Source organism: Pseudonaja textilis, chromosome 10 (genome assembly GCF_049901715.1).
Source record: "Pseudonaja textilis isolate UNSWEBS1 chromosome 10, rPseTex1.2, whole genome shotgun sequence".
In the NCBI taxonomy this organism is placed as follows: domain Eukaryota; kingdom Metazoa; phylum Chordata; class Lepidosauria; order Squamata; family Elapidae; genus Pseudonaja; species Pseudonaja textilis.
The window spans coordinates 3,372,086-3,389,805 of NC_141999.1; the positions used below are offsets into that span (position 1 = coordinate 3,372,086).

At 42.1% G+C, this 17,720-nt stretch overlaps 1 protein-coding gene across 1 annotated transcript in view; it reads left to right on the forward strand.

Annotated features, from left to right (window-relative positions):
• SPOCD1 (SPOC domain containing 1) overlaps positions 1–17,195 on the forward strand; it is a 33,046-nt gene extending 15,851 nt beyond the window's left edge. The window contains exons 6-13 of the mRNA XM_087939544.1: positions 1,341–1,454; positions 2,552–2,677; positions 3,799–3,847; positions 5,710–5,851; positions 7,801–7,948; positions 10,171–10,260; positions 11,249–11,435; positions 15,610–17,195. Of these exons, the coding sequence (XP_087795670.1) occupies positions 1,341–1,454; positions 2,552–2,677; positions 3,799–3,847; positions 5,710–5,851; positions 7,801–7,948; positions 10,171–10,260; positions 11,249–11,435; positions 15,610–16,532 (1,779 nt within the window). The 3' untranslated portion in view covers positions 16,533–17,195. The remainder of the gene's footprint in view (positions 1–1,340; positions 1,455–2,551; positions 2,678–3,798; positions 3,848–5,709; positions 5,852–7,800; positions 7,949–10,170; positions 10,261–11,248; positions 11,436–15,609) is intronic.
• The last annotated feature ends 525 nt before the right edge of the window (positions 17,196–17,720 follow it).

A 17,720-nucleotide genomic window follows, 5' to 3' on the forward strand; every position in this document is an offset into this window, starting at 1 on the left:
CGCATTAGGGTTGTGTTTGACATTGGGGGCGTGGGGTGTGTGGCTGGGGTGGGTGTGGCCAGCCTGATGTCACTTTGGTCAGGGAGTGCCTGTGCTGGCCTGAGCTCTCTGCCAATGATAATGGGCTCCTGAGCTCCATTTTCAGCTGGGACAGCCTCTTGCAACCCTCTGCCAGCAAAAACAGAGTTGGAGAGGGCCACACAGGGCCCTAGGAAGCTCTGTTTTTGCTGGTAGAAGCATCACGGGCCAGTCCTTCGGTGTTTCCAGGGTAGCTCCATAGGCCAGATCTAGTCCCGAGGCCTTGAGTTTGACATCCCTGGTGTAGGGTCTCCTGCACTGGGTGGGGGGTTGGCCTAAATCAGCGGTCACCAACTGGTGGTCTGTGGCCCACTGGTGGTCCTTGTGAATATTTTGGTTGGCCGCAGAGAAATCTCACCCCCAGAGCACCCCCCAAAGCAATTAATCCAGGCTGCACAGGAACACAAGGCTGTGCGGTCCACATGTCCCACTGGGACCCTCCCCACCCACTCACTCCTTACCCGGCAAACTTGCCTGCTAAGTTGCTATTTTTCCTTTTTCCGACCATCAGCTGTTCTGCTGTGCCGGGAGATTTAGATTAGCTAAGAAGCAGGAAATGGTTGGATTTCTTGCTTTCTAGCGAGTCTTTAGATCTTCGGCTCTGCTTTTAACTCTGAGGTCCAAAGGGTTGGCGACCCCTGGCCTAGATGACCTACAAGGTCCCTTCCAAGTCTGTTATTCTGAGATGACTGATGGATTAATCAAATAAATAGATAAAATAAACAAAATAAACTTCAAACTTTAAACAAATGGTTATAAGTTGAGAACTAATTACATTGACTCAATTCCTAACCTTTCCTGGAAGGTGATATAGGCGATGAAACAAACAAATATGACATATTTGGAGGCCACCCTTGAACAGTGCTGGACTAAGTAATGAATATTACCTTAGTACTTCTATAGCTAAGCACAATTTAAGGCTGTTTTGTGGGCTGGGGGTGAGATAAAATCAATTCATGGGACAGAAAAGACTTGCTGTCCATGGATGTTGAGATGCACTTGGAGGCCTGCCCACCAACTTGAAAGAAAGAAGTTTATCCATCTTGAGTTGGAGAAATCTAGAGAAGGCAGTGAGAGATTCGCTGACCCAGTCAGCTTGCTAGATTACAGATCCTGGTTTGTACTCTATATGACTATTTGTTTCAAAAGTGTTTCTGGCTTCTTGTATTCTTTCACGGACAGGAAAATAAGGCGGTTTTAGGCCAGCTATTATTTTAATTACAGCTCTCATGCAAAACATCTTTTGCTTGTGTTTTTCCCAGCTCTTCCACAAGTTGATGCTTGGAAAAGTCACCCCAAGGAGACTAGTTCAGATGGATTATTTAGAGATGGCCTCCAAGGAACTAGCAGAGTGGAGAGCCAAGAAGAATAAACATGTAAGTTGAGGTTCCTGCGCCCTTTTCAGCTTGATTGACATATTTGGAAGGGTAAGAATTTGCTGAGGGTATAAATACAGTCTTATTTCTCCCATCTGAAAAAGTTAATATTGGCAGCCGAGTTTGTTTTATTAAATTTATACTCCACCCATCTTACTTTCAAGTGACTCTTGCCTCCTCCTAGGAGGAGGATGTGTTGAATATATTCACCACCTCGAGTTATTTGTGAAAATAATAAAGGTGGGATATACATGAATAAATAAAGATAAAAATCAATACAGCTAGTCCTTGACTTACAACAGTTCATTTAGTGACCAAAGTTACAACGGCTCTGAAAAAATGTGACCTATGACCATTTTTCACACTTATGACCATTGTAGCATCCCCATAGTCACATGATCAGAATTCAGACGCTTGGCAGTTGATTCATACTTTGTGATGGCCGTAGTGTGATCACCTCTTGTGACTTTCTAATCAGCAAAGTCAATGGGGAAGTCAGATTATCTTAACAATTGTGTTATTAACAAGTACAGTGATTCTCTTAACTGTGGCAAGAAAGGTCATAAAATGGGGCAAAACTTACTTAACAAATGTCTCACTTAGAACAAAAAAAATTGGGCTCAATTGTGGTCATAAGCCGAGGACTACCTGCATTTCTGCAGCCACAAGGCATTTAGTGATATAGTTTTTCCTGGTGGCACTGAGAACCTGCTCCAGGAGGTTATCTACCTGTTCCCCAAAATGGTTTAGGCATAATCTTCGAAAGGCAAGGAGGTGGCCTACATTTTAGATGGGTTTGCATTATGATAATCTTTGGAGATGCAAACAATCCTGGTGGATCCATTATTCATAATTTTAGTTGCTCTGTGGTAGGAGATAGGCGTTGACACTCATATGTTTCACTGCTCAGTTAAATTTGTGGGTCCTACTATCATTGCTGGGTCTAGTTCAGGTTCTTCTTCTTATCCTTGAGCTTATTTCAGAAGCTGCTGGTCTGTCACCCTCTTGACTACATTCTCAGATGTGTACCTTTGAATGTCATGTGAGAAATGACCCTCCTCCTTGGAGCTATGTCCGTCTCATTCTCTTGCTTACAGGAACTGGAGATAATTGAGAAAGAGGAGCGAGAAGTGCCAAGGCGTTGCTCTGAAAAATTCACCCATAAAGGAATTATAGAGATATACAGAGAGGCAGACATAGATGTGGCATCTGAAGAAATAATTGTGAGTACAGGGTAGTGTTCAGGCAAGGGCAACCAACTGAGTGTTGCTCAGTCAAGATTCGTTGGAGACCAGAGGTACCCTGGAGGTCTTCTCCTGCACTGCTATGTAACTTGGGGGTTGCCTTTGGCCTCTCTGCTTTCCATTGCAATGAATTTATGGAGAAATTTAATTCTTGGGTGTTTTCAGCATTTAGTATTATTTTAATGTATTTACAACTTTTTATTCTGATTTGGTTTTGGTTTAGTTGCTGCCCCCCTCTCCCTCCCTCCCTCCCTCCCTCCCTCCCATAGCAAAAAGACCGTAGCAGATCAACCAAATAAGAAAAAGGTTGGAAATTCCTGGGATTCTATATAATTGGTTGTAGATAGTACAGCTAACATTACAAGAGATGTCTGGATTGGGTGATTTTCCAAGTTCCTTTTTGACTCTTATCATCCTACTAGCAATCTTACTCTACTTGGTATTAACATTTCCTTGAACTGCTGTAGAAGTTAACCAAATGGGTGTTTCTACACTGGAAATCAGAATCTTGGGAAAAAGATGCCTAAAATGTAATGTTTAGATTTTTCATTTCTGACTGCCTTTGCTAATATTGTTAAAGGTGGACCTGAACATTACATTCATTTGTAAATTATTTGAAGTTACAACAGGACTAAAAATGACTGAGCTGTCCTCATACAACCGTCGCCGCAATCTTACAGTCACCTGATCAAAATTAGGGGTTTTGGCAACCATTAAAAATGGCGGAAGTGTCCCAGAGTCATGTGATTGCTACTTGCAACCTTCCCAGCCAGCTTCCGACAAGCAAACCTAATGGAGGAAGCTGGATTTGCTTAATGATGTCACGATTCACAAATGTGGCAAAAGAGTGATGTAAAATCGGAGATAACTCAATTATCAGTTGCCTTACTTAGCAATGGAAATTCTGGTCCCAACTGTTGAAGTTGAAGTCTACGTGTAGCAAACTGTCTTTCTCTTATTAGAGTAGCTTCATTGACTAACCCCCACCCCCCCAGTAAATTATATTAAAACTTCAAGCTTCATTAACTTTATCATAGATGCCAGCTGATGGGGCTAAAAATTAAAAGCACAGTAACTCTCCTGGTGGTACATTTTTTTAGGAATCATTGCTACTCGAGGTGCCATCATTAGTTGGGAGCAACCAAATAAGTAAGTTTATTTATTTATTTGACTAATATTTTATTGATTGAAAGCATTTATCTAGCTGCCGATTTTCTCACCAAGTCTTGGCCACTCCCGATCAAAATCAATTAAAACAACATATAAAACCATATTAAATCTATAAAATTAAACATTAATTAATTAAAAACAACTATATTAGCAATCTCAATTCTCCAAGTGATTCTAAATAGTTCTGTGCATTAAAAGATTTGGGTCTATTTTATTTGTATTTGCAGCTTAGAGTAGGGGAGGCTCAAAACTGCTTTGGTGCTTCTGAATTTGGCATTCAGGTCACTGAGTTCTACAAGAAACACCTGGGTCCAGGCTCTGGTGTAAAATCTACAGGCTGTTTTTCCAGTGAACATCATTCTGAAATGAATAAATGGAACTGAATGTTGGTTTTCAAACTGTTCCTTTTCCATCACTGTGTTGTGATTTGCCAGCAGCTGGTGCAGACAGTAGAGGTATCGGATAGTGAGGACGAAAGAGAACCAGTCAGGGAGTCTGAAGAGGACTTGGACGAGGGTCCTGCATCTGATGCAGCGATGGGGCCAGGACTATCTGAGAGTGGGGTGCTGCCTTCAGAGCCATTGGAGTCTAGTAGCAGCAAAGCAGAGGACCCTAGGGAGCCTTTTCCCAGTGCACACGTGTGCAGGGTTGCTAGAAGGAGAGAGCAGCTGAAGCAGCAGGGGTGACTTGGGAGCAAGGCTGGGAGGTGATTGCCCCTCCCATAAGGGATAAAAGCCAGCCCTCAGTGATGTGCTCTTTGCAGGAAGCAAAGAAGTTCATTAGATTCTGATTCCTCATCAAAGCCCTGCGGACTCTGGTTTGTCTTTGCTGGAACTTCTGCTAATTAAGTGGACATTTGTTTCTTGGCAGCCTTGTACAAGCCTGAAAGGTGTGCTTTTATTGCAGACAATTGTGTTTAATGAGTTTGGCTGGAAATGTAAATAATTCCCAGCATCACATTAAAAAAGGTTTGCTTTTACACACAGCATGTGTTTTCTTAATTTGAACAAAGCTTGGGTCAGAACACACTGTTGGGGAGTCTGCAAACCTTCCGATGATGGAACAATCATACCTATGTTTGTTTGGCTGTGTTACTACTTCATTTCAGAATTAGTTTTTTCACCAGGAAATGGTATTGTAAGAAGGAGCTGTAGGATGATTTGGAGGAGAAAAACTAACCATACAAGAGTCCAGCCCTTTTAACCAGAAAGACATACTGATATTGAGATGTTTGAATAAATAATAGAGTTAATCAGTTAATCATGGAATCTAAGTGACAATCTGTCCCAAACTTTAGGGCTTGCCATTTGTTTGTCCATTTATTAACTGTTTATGTTAGAGTTGTGAACATGGATTTTGAAAAATTGACTGAGGATCATTTAAAATGCCCAGGTAATCCTTGACTTACAACCATTCATTTAGCAAGCGTTCAAAGTTATGACTGGTCCTTGCACCCAGCAATGATTGCAGTGTGCTCAAAGTCATGTGGTTGAAATTTGTACCCTTAGCAACCGGCATGTATTTATGATGGTTGCAGTATCCCTGGTTGATATGATCACAATTTGCAACCTTCCTAACTGGTTTCTGACAAGCAAAGTCAAGGGGAAAAGCTGGATTCACTTACTGACCATGTATTCATTTAATGTGATTTATTCACAATGTATTCACAACATATGATCTGCTTAATAACTATGGCAAAAAAGTTTGTAAATTTGGGCACAACTTACTTAACAACTGCTTTGGTTAGCAATGGGAATTGTGGTCCTAGTTGTAGTCATAAGTTAAGAACTTCCTGTAATTGAAAAAAACACTTATGAGTATCTTTCTTTCTGGTTCTGCAGGAGAGTTGGCTGCTGACAGTGATCGGGTATTTGAGCCAGCCACATATAAATTTACTTTTCAGCAGCAGGAAAATCCCTCTCAGATTTTGCATCAAAACATCACATACTCGGAAATTGACAAAAGACCTCAGGATAAGGGCAGGTCTGTCTATGTAGCTCAATTTATGATTTTCAAATCATGTGGAACAGGGGTGGGATTCAATTTTTTTAACAACCGGTTCTGTGGGCGTGGCTAGGTGGGCATGGCCATGTGACTGGGGGAATATGGCTTCTTTTTTTTGCAGCATCCCTTCCCCCTCTTGCTCCATTTTTTTTGGCCTCCTGGACTTCAGGGAAGTCTCCTGGAGGGTGTTTTTGCTCCCAGAAGGCTTCCCTGAGGCCCAGGAAGGTAAAAAATAGAGTGCGGAGGGGCATGCAGCACCTCCCCCCTGCATGCCCCATTTTGCCTCCTGGGCCTCAGGGAAGCCTTCTGGGTGAAGCAGTGAGGAGGGGGATCCCAGCCCAGCTGATTGTTGGAACAGCTGATCGTCAGGAGGAAAAAAGAAATACCTTAAGGCAGGGTCTCCAACCTTACCAACTTTAAGACTTGTGGACTTCAACTCCCAGAATTCCTCAGCCAGCTTTGCTGGCTGAGGAATTCTGGGAGTTGAAGTCCACAAGTCTTAAAGTTGCCAAGGTTGGAGACCCCCACCTTAAGGAATGACTGGGCGGAGGAGAATGCCGTCAGCGATGTCAGGCATGCACGCGATGTTGGACATGCGCGATAAGGACTGACTGGGCAGGGAGGGGAGGGATGGGCGGAGAGGGGCAGGGCCAGCCAGGGCACGATTTGCCAGTTCTCTGAACTGCACAGAATCTTAACAACCGGTTCTATAGAACCGGTCTGAACCGGTAGAATCTCACCCCCTGATGTGGGATTTATTATTTTCAAATCATGTATTCACATTCCATGAACCACTGAGTGTCTCGACCTTTTCAATAAAAGCTTCCAGAAGTCTTAGAGAATGCTATGTGAATATTCCAGCCTGACTTCAGGTGATTGACAAGCACGTACTGGAGTGTATAACATCAGAAGTGACACTAGAAGGCAAAATCATGAAACTGGATCTCACTTACTTTGGCCATGTTATGTGGGTTTGGAAGAGTTAGTGGTAAAAGGAAACCAGACTGCCAAAGAACATGGCTGGACACCATCAAAGCTGACACCAGGCAGAGTTTTGTAATGACAAAACTTCTCCTTGCCCCGCAATTCCCAGTCGCTGTCACATTCAGGAGAGGAGCACATACTGAAAGTCAAATGCAGTGAAGCCAGAGCAAACTGCGGCACTGTTATTTTCATCGAATGGTCATCTCTAAATTATTTGCGTTTCCAGCAGGTATACCTTGCGTTTTGCATTTTGCAAATTTATTCTCCTAATTTATGGCTGATTGCCTTTCAGTTTCTTTTCTGGTCAGCAAGAAGCATGTTTAACAGAGATTGAAGAGGCTAGAATATTTTCTTTTTCCATCCCATGCAAATTGGTCTGTCTTCTCTCTGAAAGAAAATATTTGAGCTGAGAAAATGGGGGCCCTGCTTATTATGTCTATTTCTTATCTTCAGGCTTTGAATAGGAGATAAAGGCAGTGTTTGCCCTTTAGCCAAAGCAGTCTAATGCATTTCTGTTGGGCAAAGAAAGACATCAGCAAAAACAGGAAAAAACTGGTTAGATCCTTTGGGTTAATGCTAAGCAGTTGGCAGTTAAATATTAAACCCATCTTTCATCTCTTGTTTGCTTGCTTGCTCTGGGAACCATCCCTCAAGTACATCTGTTGTGCATTTCTTTATTAAGTTTTAATTTTACTCAATTATTAAATCTATATGCCGCCCATCTCACAACCAAAGTGATTCTTTCACTGGATCCATGTCAGATAACCCCCATTAAACATGCTGTGACTTCCAGTAGTCATTTCTATTCGAAATTTATTATGTAGAAACATTAGCATATTAAAATTGAGTGGAAACTCACAGGGATTAATTAAGACATGAAATAGGAAGACCCAAAGCAGCTGGTGTGTGGACCATGATCTGCAGATTTGTTTCTCTTCCTTCAGGTCTGCCTTTGCTAGTAGTGCAAATCGACCGAAGGCAAAGCAGTCCAGCTACTCAGTCATCTGGAATGGGCTTATCCAGACATTCAGTGTGAAGCAGTTTGTAGCCAAAGCATACCCTGTTTCTGGTTTTGGTCCTCGTCTCTGTCAGGTAGGGGTAGTATCTAAAGAAGAGAATATTTATAGCTCAGAGTTGAACTGTGTGGTCCTTGGTGCTCTCTGAGCTTCGTTGTTTTCTTGTAGTTGTTTTCTTGTAGATGATAAGTAACACGATCAGTGCTAGGACACCAGTGTTAATCACGTAGCACTGAAGAAGTTACCTAGTTGAGCAATGAAATGTCTGCAGAAAACAGTCAAGTTCAGAGAGCACCAAGAAGAGCACCCACTGGTAAGGGTAGCTTTGAGTAACTGAATCAGCTGTGGGCTACCTGTGAGATGCACACCTGACACCCCCATTTTCAGCCTCTCAGCACGTTAAGACCTGACCTGTTGCTAAAATTCGGCCACAGAATGGTCAATTTTGGCCATGTGATTTTGGGCATCTATCTTTGAAGTTGAAATGGAAATTACCTTCTGATTCCTCTTCTCACCCATAACACCACCAAAAGGGCCAGAATTTTAGTGCTATTCCTCATTGGGATAGCAGTAGACAATTTCCTGATGTCCTGACGTACATAATATCAGCACAGCCACTCCTGTGCCCCGTAGAAGGAGTATGCAATTTCTCCATTATTCCACTTCTGTCACTAGAACAGCATGGGTAAATTTTAAATACATAATTACATAGTGCATTACAATGCACTTTTATAAATGATGTTGCAAGACATAATGTTTGGGGAAAAAAACTGCAGTAAAATTCATTCATTCATTCATTCATTCATTCATTCATTCATTCATTCATTCTTGGCTCCCATCTCAAATAGGTGATTTGAAAAATATTTTTTTAATGAATGCTGGCTGGGGAATTGTATGAGATGAAATCATACAGACTAAGAAACACTGGTTGCAGCAACTTACAGTCATGTGACTGCAATTTTTGCCAGTTTCCAGTGTTTTTTGCTGGTTTTCAACATTTGAAATTTGGAATTCAGCATTACACCCACTCAGGAGAATGCATTTGCTTTATGACTATCATAAAAATGGTTGTAAAATTGAGTCAGGTCACATAATAACCCACCTAATGATTGCAACTACTTATGACATGAATTCTGGACTCAATTGTGGTTGTTAAGTGAGGACTGCCCGTATACATCTCTAATGCATCCATGCTTAGAATAAAATGTGTACTATTTGGTCACTGAACTCCTGCAAGGAGAAAAGAAGGAGAAGTCAGACTGGTTTCAATTACAGAAATGGACCACAGTTATTCTTATATTCTTATGGACTTCTATAAGCTCGAGGCAGGAATGTTCTGCTTCCATTGGGAGCTTATTAGAGAGCCCCAACATATCTGTGTTCTTTTTGCTATGGGGTTTTGGCCCTATTGGTTTTCTTACTATAGTCTATAAGCAACAGGTGATGTGGTGGCTCAGTACATGGTTAAGGTGCTGGGCTTGTTGGCTGGAAAGCCGGCAGTCCAGGTTTGAGACCTGAGCATCATGTGATGGGGTGAGTTCTTGTTCTCATCCCAGCTCCTGCCAACCAAGCAGTTTAAAAGCATGGAAATGCAAGTAAATAAATAAGTACCACTTTGGTGGGAAAGTATAGCACTCTGAGACATCATGCTGGCCACGTGACCACAGAAATGTCCTTGGACAGCACTAGCTCAATGGCCTTGAGATGAAGATGAACACTGTCTCCTATACCAGGGGTCCCCAACCACCGGGCCGCAGACCGGTACCGGTCCGTGGAACATTTCCTACTGGGCCGCCGGTTTGCTGGGCGCTGCCATCTTGTTTGACGAGAAAGTGCTTCTGGGTGAGCTTTTCCGGTTGGAAAGCGGCGTTTGGGTCCTGAAGGAATCCTCGCGCCTTAGTTTCATCGAAGGGGGGGCTTCGAATGAAACTAAGGCGCGAGGATTCTTTCAGCACCCAAGGCAAGGCGAGCTGAGTGACCGTCCTGAAGCTGTCCTGAAGCGAAGCCCATCGACAAAGGTACAAAGGAGAAGTTGAAGGTGCGGGGAGAAGCGGGGGACGGCTGGCTGGCCGGTCGCTCAGCTCGCCTTGCCTTGTCATGCGTGCTGATGCTGGTACCGGGCCACGCACAAAAAAGGTTGGGGACCACTGCCCTATACAGTAGCTGGCAATGATAAACAGATTAAATCTGCAGGGACTTCTTCACCTTGCCATAAGGAGTGCTGATAAAAAGTGTATCCAAATATGGAGCTTTCTTTTTTTGCAACACTGAAAGTTTGCCTCTTTTATTTTCTTGTAGGCTTTACCAACAATTCTTCAGTCAGAGGGATTTATTCTCCCCAAGGATGTCTGGGCTTATATAGACAGCATATGGCCAACAAAGAGAGAGGTATTTTCATTCTTCCCAAATTCTTCCTTTGTTTAGGGATGGTTACTCATATCCTAACAAACCAACTTCCACTTCCATTAAATATAGGATGTGAAGGACATGGGAGGCCATCTAATCCAGCCTTCTCCCCATAGCTGGAATCCCCTGATTTGGCTGAGAGTGTCTGACTGGCCCAAAGTCACCCAGGAAGCCTGCATGCCGAAGGAAAGACTAGAACTCATAGGGTCTCAATTCCTAGTCTATTCTTGCCATCTTCTCCAATCAGCAGACTCCCTGTTGCCTTGACTTTTTTCTGTACATACTTCAAAGAAACTTTGTTGTTATTATTATTATTTTGCATTCATCACTCGCCTCAATTCATTCTCAGCGTTAGCCTTCATGGCTCCATGTTTGGACTCTATTCCAGTTTCATTATACAACCTTTTGTTCCATTTTTAAAAGTTGTCCTTTGTGTTTCTCGGTTTATCAGAGAGCATCTTTTGAAATGATGATGGTCAGCTGTCTTTCATTTTTCTTTCTCTCTAGCACTGTTTGTGTTTGGGGTATAATTAATTTTTTTTTTCAGACTCTCCCAAGCCTCCTGAAGAATTTTTCCCTCCAGGATTTCCATTCTTGAAATCCTCCCTGTTTAGCTTATGAAGTAAACTAGCTGTCTTGAAATCTAGAACACCCCCTGGGTGTAAGTTCTACACTCACAAGGTCAAAGCTTTTGCAGTTTCTACTTCTTTAGCTATTTCTTGGGTTAGGTTTAATTTGCCAACATAACACTTAACATAAAGTAAATCTCCAAACACACACAAACACACACCACATAAACACACACACATACACACACCTCAAAGAATTTGCCCATTCCTGCAGTGTGTTGGTGGTTTAGGCAGTCTCTGCTTTAATTGTTGCAAGAAAACCCATAAATTATATAGACAAATGTTTATGTTGCAAACAATTTCCCATTGGCTAATGGCCTTTTTCTTACCTTTTCATTTAGGAAATGGGGGTGATACGATTCTCCCCCAGTTTATCCAGAGATTTCAGTTCTTACCACACATTGTATACCTACCTGAACAACAAACAGAGATACGGCATTGTGGAAAGCAGCCAGATGGAGATATTCCTGGTGCCATTACCAGCCTACCAATTGGTGCCTTCCCAATTCCACCCTGTAGGTGGACCAGGTAGGAACCAGACCTGGTCTCTTTTAAGTTATTGGTTCTTAGGAAGCTGGACAGCTTAAAACCAGGATAAGCATTCTTTGTAAGATAAGCTTCCTGTCAAGGAAAATTTATGTGTTTTTTGTTTTTATTTCTTTGGCTATTATAATTTAACACAACTTTTGTCTTATGGATTCTCTTTCAAGTGAAGTTCTCTTTCTTTCAGCAGTTTTTATAGAGTTAAAATTTATGGACTGCAGACATTGGAATGGCAACTAGATCAGTGGTGGGATTCAACCAATTCACACCTATTCGGGAAAACTGGTTATTTCTGAGCAGTGCGGAGAACCGGTTGTTGGAAGAAATCTCCTTTTGGTTTTTTTCCATTTTCCTGTCAGGAAGGCAGGAAGGAAACATTCTGGTGTTGTTTCTTTATTGTGTTAATCTTTATTGCCTTCTTCAGAGGTGGTGTTCAACTGGTAGCAGAAATTTTGAGTAGTTCGAAGAACCGGCAAATACCACCTCTGACTGGAAATTTTACAGTATCCTTCCCCTGCCACACCCACCAAGCCACGCCCACAGAACCGGTAATGACAAAATTTGAATCCTACCATAGCACTAGATGACAGGAAAGAGAGTGGACTGCATCTTTTTGCTGCCATCTAGTGGCGCCTGAACTTTTGTAGCTGAGGTATGAGAGCTCAAGTGAAATCAGAGAAATGAAAAAAAAATGGTCTGAAGAAGAAAGGGAATGGCAGAAATCACCTGCCATCCCCCTTCCCCCACCTCTGCCTGCAACCACTGCCGCTGTGTGTCAGAATCACCTGCCTCCACTAAATTGTGTGTCATTCCGTCCCACCATCTCTCGTCTTGCCCACGTTGTACATATTTCCCTGAAAATAAGCCCTAATGCATCTTTTGGGACCCCCAAAATATAAGTCTGGCCCTTATTTTTGGGGAAACATAGTAGATGACAGGAAAGAGATTTTTCTGTATCTTTTAGCTGCCATGTAGTGGTTGGTACCTGAACTTGTGTAGCTGAGGTATGAAAGCTCAAGTGAAATCAGAGAAATGAAGAAAAAAAAAGTTCTGAAGAAGGAGAATGGCAGAAAGCTGCTAATACTGATGATGTTACCTAGCTGGGTCATAAAACCCCTACAAGAAAACAACCAAGCTCAGAGAGCATGAAGGACCACACAGATAATTGCTAGGTTTATTGATATCTGACAGGGCAGGAATAACCAAAAGAAACTGCCATCTCACACGGAGTTGACAGAATTCTCTGATTATATGTCAAGAAAAGTACAAGACAAGTGAAGAGTTGAAGTGGAAGAAAAATTGAACTCGGATTCCCAATCAGTGTAATCAGCCTGGGAATTGACCAAAGTAGATGGCAGTTCTGAGTGTTGCTGTCCAAGCACAATCTGAAGAAAAAGAAACAGAATTCGGGAAAGCTGATAAGAGAAAACCTGAGGGAACACAACACACTGGATCAGGGGTCTCCAACCTTGGCAACTTTAAGACTTGTGGACTTCAACTCCCAGAATTCCTCAGCCAGCATGGACTGCCTGAGGAATTCTGGGAGTTGAAGTCCACAAGTCTTAAAGTTGCCAAGGTTGGAGACCCTGCACTTGATGGTATAGATATGAACATTTCTGTGGTAAGATGCATTAAATAGTGTCAAGACCTTTTGCCATTAGCAAGGTTGTCAGGGAACTCCCTGTGATGTCACTTTGTTAAAGCAATTCAAAATTAAGATCACATTTAAGCAATGATAGTTGGCAAAGGAGACAATACTGAAGAAGACTCAGAAATATTAGCTCCGGTATGTGCACCAAGGAAAATACCATCTATGCCAAGGATGCCTAACCTACAGCTTTGAGATCATAAAATGTCCTCTAAAAATTACCAATAATTTGTTACGTTTAATGTGACCAACGAGGGGAACCACTGAGAATACATGCAGACAGATAACATAAAATGTATATTTCACATGAAGTTCTAAAGGCAAAGATGGACTTAGCTGAAAAAGGTGACGCAACTTTGTGTTACTTCGAAGGGGCTCAATTTTGATTTTGTTGGGTGTGATGCATTCCAGGCCTCTTGGATGATTCACTGTCCTATACTTTTGTATGCTCCAGGGGCAAACATGGGAATGTTGGAACTTTTATTGAATTTAATTGAATCTGCAATGCGTGGGGCCGATTACAACCAACCTCCACATGAGCTGAAACTATTCTGCGCTCTTGCAGAATCTTTAATGATTGGGCCTTCCAGGATGTTTGCTTTCCTCGGCTGTCATCTCCCACCTCCTGCCCCCCCCCGCCAATGCTGTCATTTTCACTGGCTTTGTTACGATGACCTTTGCAAGCCTGTTTGGAGACAACATGGCATTTGATTGTCCTGCAGCAACTGGAACAGGATATTAAAATTTCTCCATCGACATTTGAAATTGGCCTCGTCCTTTCGTTTCACATTGCAAATTGCCAGAGAACCATACGCACAGCTACCAAGTGTGCTATTTACTTAAATCCGGGGTGAGGGATGAAGAGAAAAAGGCAGGGGAGCACATACCCGGTTGGTCAGAGCAATTCATCCCATCATTTTCTAAATAAAGCAGATTAGTCTCCTTTACTGCACTGTTTTGCTTCAGATCTAAGCAAAATATTCCAAGAATTGTACTTCAGGGCGTCTGTAAGGTAAAGCATTGTACAGCATCTATATAACGTTAGTTAAATCTTTGGATAAATAAGGGCCAACAAGTTTAAAGACTTGTTTTGAAATCCCAAGATTACCCAAAAATTTGCTTTTCCTTCCTTCCTCCCCACACCCAACCCTAACCCTGGTCAAGTTCGACTTGCAAACTGTTAGGATGTATTTATTATATCTGACAGGCTTCTCCTACATAGAGCAGTAAATCACTGACTCTTCAGACTCTTACAGAATGTCTGTATTCAGGAAACTGCTTATAGCAGAACTTGGGGACACAACACCCCTAGATTAATTGCTTCAGTGGAGACAGGAAGAAAACCATATACACATAGTTTTGCTTATGGCAGTCTACCAAAATTAATATCTTTAATCTGCTATATGCTAAATAAATAAATATCTCCATCTCTATATCTCATCAATATCATCTGTGTTTGTATACAGTATCTATATCAGTGATGGTGAACTTATGACGTGCATGTCCAAAGTTATACACCATGACATTTTGCGTGACATGCCAGTGTCCACCAACATCCGACAACAACTGTTTTCCCCATTTGAATTACTAAAGAAACTGAATGAATACAAATACAAAAAGTATGTGTGACCCTGCACCACCCAAAGCTTAAAATGGACTCTCCCCATCCATATCAGCATGTGATTTGCCACCTTCAAAGGCATGATTGATGGTGACATGAAAGAGAATGCAGCTTAATGTCTATGGAGATTCTCAGTCATCCAGATCATGGTTCTCCCAGAGGTGCTTTTTCAGACCTTAAGAAGCTTCTTGGATGAGAAGCAAAATGTCTTCAAAGAAAAAACAGAAAGTCCAGTTGCCTCTTGTAAAGGCACCTTTAGGATGAGAGTGCAGCTTGTAAAATGCAACGGGAACATGGCAGCTATATAGGTAAGTTGTTCCCTAGCTGCTGCATGGGGTGGTTGTTTGCACAGGAAAGCTCATTTCTGAGAAGAAAGCGTAGAGGATATCTGCAACCACGGTCTGCAAAATGATCACACTATCAGCAATTGTGTGTTATCAACTTTGTGTGAATGTGCATTAAATTATGAATGAATGTGTAAAGAGTTGCTTCTCTTTTGTTCGGGATGTATGTGTGCGTGAGAATGACATGCCAGTAGAGTCAAGTTAGGCATTTTCCAAATGACATGCCAAGCCCAAAAGGCTCACCATTACATTACCACATATATATATGCATGTGTGTCCAGATTTAAATTGTAGGCTAAATTGCAGAATAGACAGCAGAAAATTGGCTGTTCTCTTCACAGCATTGTGATTAGGAAGGATACGCTTAAGGTTGACATTATGCTTCCGTCTGGCTTGAGAACCACAAGTTCCTGCCCCACTAACTTCATTCTTTTCAGTATTGGCAACCAGCGAAGACAAAGCACTTCTTTTAAAAATGGCTGAAACTCTGGTGAAGTGTCCTTGGGCGATGTCCTTTTAATTCCATGGCTTTGTTTCTTCCAACAGGTCTTGATCGATGCCACCCAGCTTTGCTGTTAGGGCTGATTTTGCCCAAAAGAACTCATCTGGACGTTCTGAAGACAAGTCACGATCTTCCTCCTAAAGCCAAGAGAAAGAGAGTCACTGCTAAGGTCAGCCCGGAAAACAGCTGCTTCATTGTCCCTTCACATTTACAGGTAGATGTTGGTCAGGGACAGAGCCCGCAGCCTCCGTGCACAGAGGGGCTTTCCTCTGGAGAAGGTCTGTCAAGCCTTCCAAGGCAAGAGGAGCTGACAGTCGATAGTCTTCTCAGTCTCATAGAACAGCTCAAAAGAGACATACTGTGTAGAGCGCCTTCCTCTTCTTGCCACCAAGATGCAAGAGATGAAGTCAACCAAACTTCTTTGGGTGATACTGTCCATTCAACAGCGAATTCTGCTTCAACTGGAGAACAATTGGGCAATTTAACTCCTGAAATTTTGGGAGCACGGCCATGTCAGAATGAGGAAGAGAGACAGTTTTGCATTGATCTTCATCCATCAGATTTCTGTAGCGTGCTTGGGCCTCTTTTGTCTTCTGGGGTTTTACATCCAGATCAACATGAAATACATATGGCATTACCACATGGAGCCCAGATAAACACCTTCGAAAGTTTACTTTCACCGGGTGTCCTTTATGCTGAAGCTGTGACACCCTTTGAAGAATGTCAGGGTCAACTTTCAGCCCAGATTCCTGATGCCAACACAATTGGGGAGCATAACCCATCTGTGGAGGAAACTTTATGTCTCCTCCAGTATGTGACACAGATGCAGTCCAACATTCAAAATCTGGAAGCTCAACCATTTAGTCTCCTGAAGCAGGAAATGATCTCTGCCTTGTCTCAGATTCCAGCAGGAATAGAGTCACCTCCAGTCCAGCAAGATGATGGATACTACATAGGATCAACTTGAGCTGCTTGGGACAGTGACAGAGGTGAAAGGGGACAACTCCAAACAGGGTAGAAATAGGGTGGAATAAGATGCAGGTGAAGGAAGTTTCATTACTTTCTTAACCTGCTTGGATATTTATTCCTTATAGTTCTAAGAGAACGGGATAGATTTACATGTTAATTGCATATTGATCGGAGTTTAAAAATTCATCTAGATCAGTGTTTCTCAATCTTCACAACTTCCCCAGCCAGCCGGGAATTCTAGGGAGTTAAAAGTTCCACACAACGTGAAGTTACCAAGATTGAAAAACACTGAGCTGGAAACTGTAAATTATCTGATTCCTAGTGTGTCCATCTCCTACCATGGTTATGACAACAGCTAACCAACTGGCTCACCAAAGGCCATTGTAAACTCAAGACTTAAAATGAGCACATTCCATGAAGTTAATGGAAATTGGCATTCGGTAATTTCCAGAGCTAAAAGAGATGGATAGTTTTATGATTTCATGTCATATGAATATGTATGTTGAGCAAGAGGCAGATTCCATGAGGAAAATGAGAATTGCATTGGGGTTGAAGTTATTGTCTGAACAGAAGACACAACTGTTCCTAGCATTTATTTCCATGTTAAGAAACCACTCTAAAGTGTTTTTTTTAAATAAAGATTTTATTACTTTTGCAAGATTATGGGGTTTTGAGGGGTTTTTTTAAAATCTTTTTTTAATTTGTGCTGAGGTAAGGAAAAAGTTGCAATAGTTGTTTTCTGAATAAAATCTCAGAGCTGTAAGGGGGCTTTAAGTAATTTAATCTTACTTTAGGATGTGTGGATCTCAGTTCCCAGAATTCACCAGACAGCATGCTAGGAGTTGCAATCCACACAGTTTCCAAGACTGCGAAACATTGGTCTAGTCCAGGAGTCTCCAACCTTGACCAGCTTTATGACTTGTGGACTTCAACTCCCAGAATTTCTCAGCCAGCCTCCCCATTTCTTTCAACGGAAAGTGTTGTGGGCCATCTTGGCATCTCCTTGACAAAATGTTCCAAGCCTGTTTTTCCAAGCCAGAAGTCTTAAGAATTCTTTGAGGGTCGATTTATTTTCAGGTTTCTGGAGTAATCATAATGCAGGTAGTCCTCGACTTACAAAAGTTCATTTAGTCACCATTCAAAGGAACAACGGCCCTGAAAAAAGTGATATATGACTGTTTTTCAC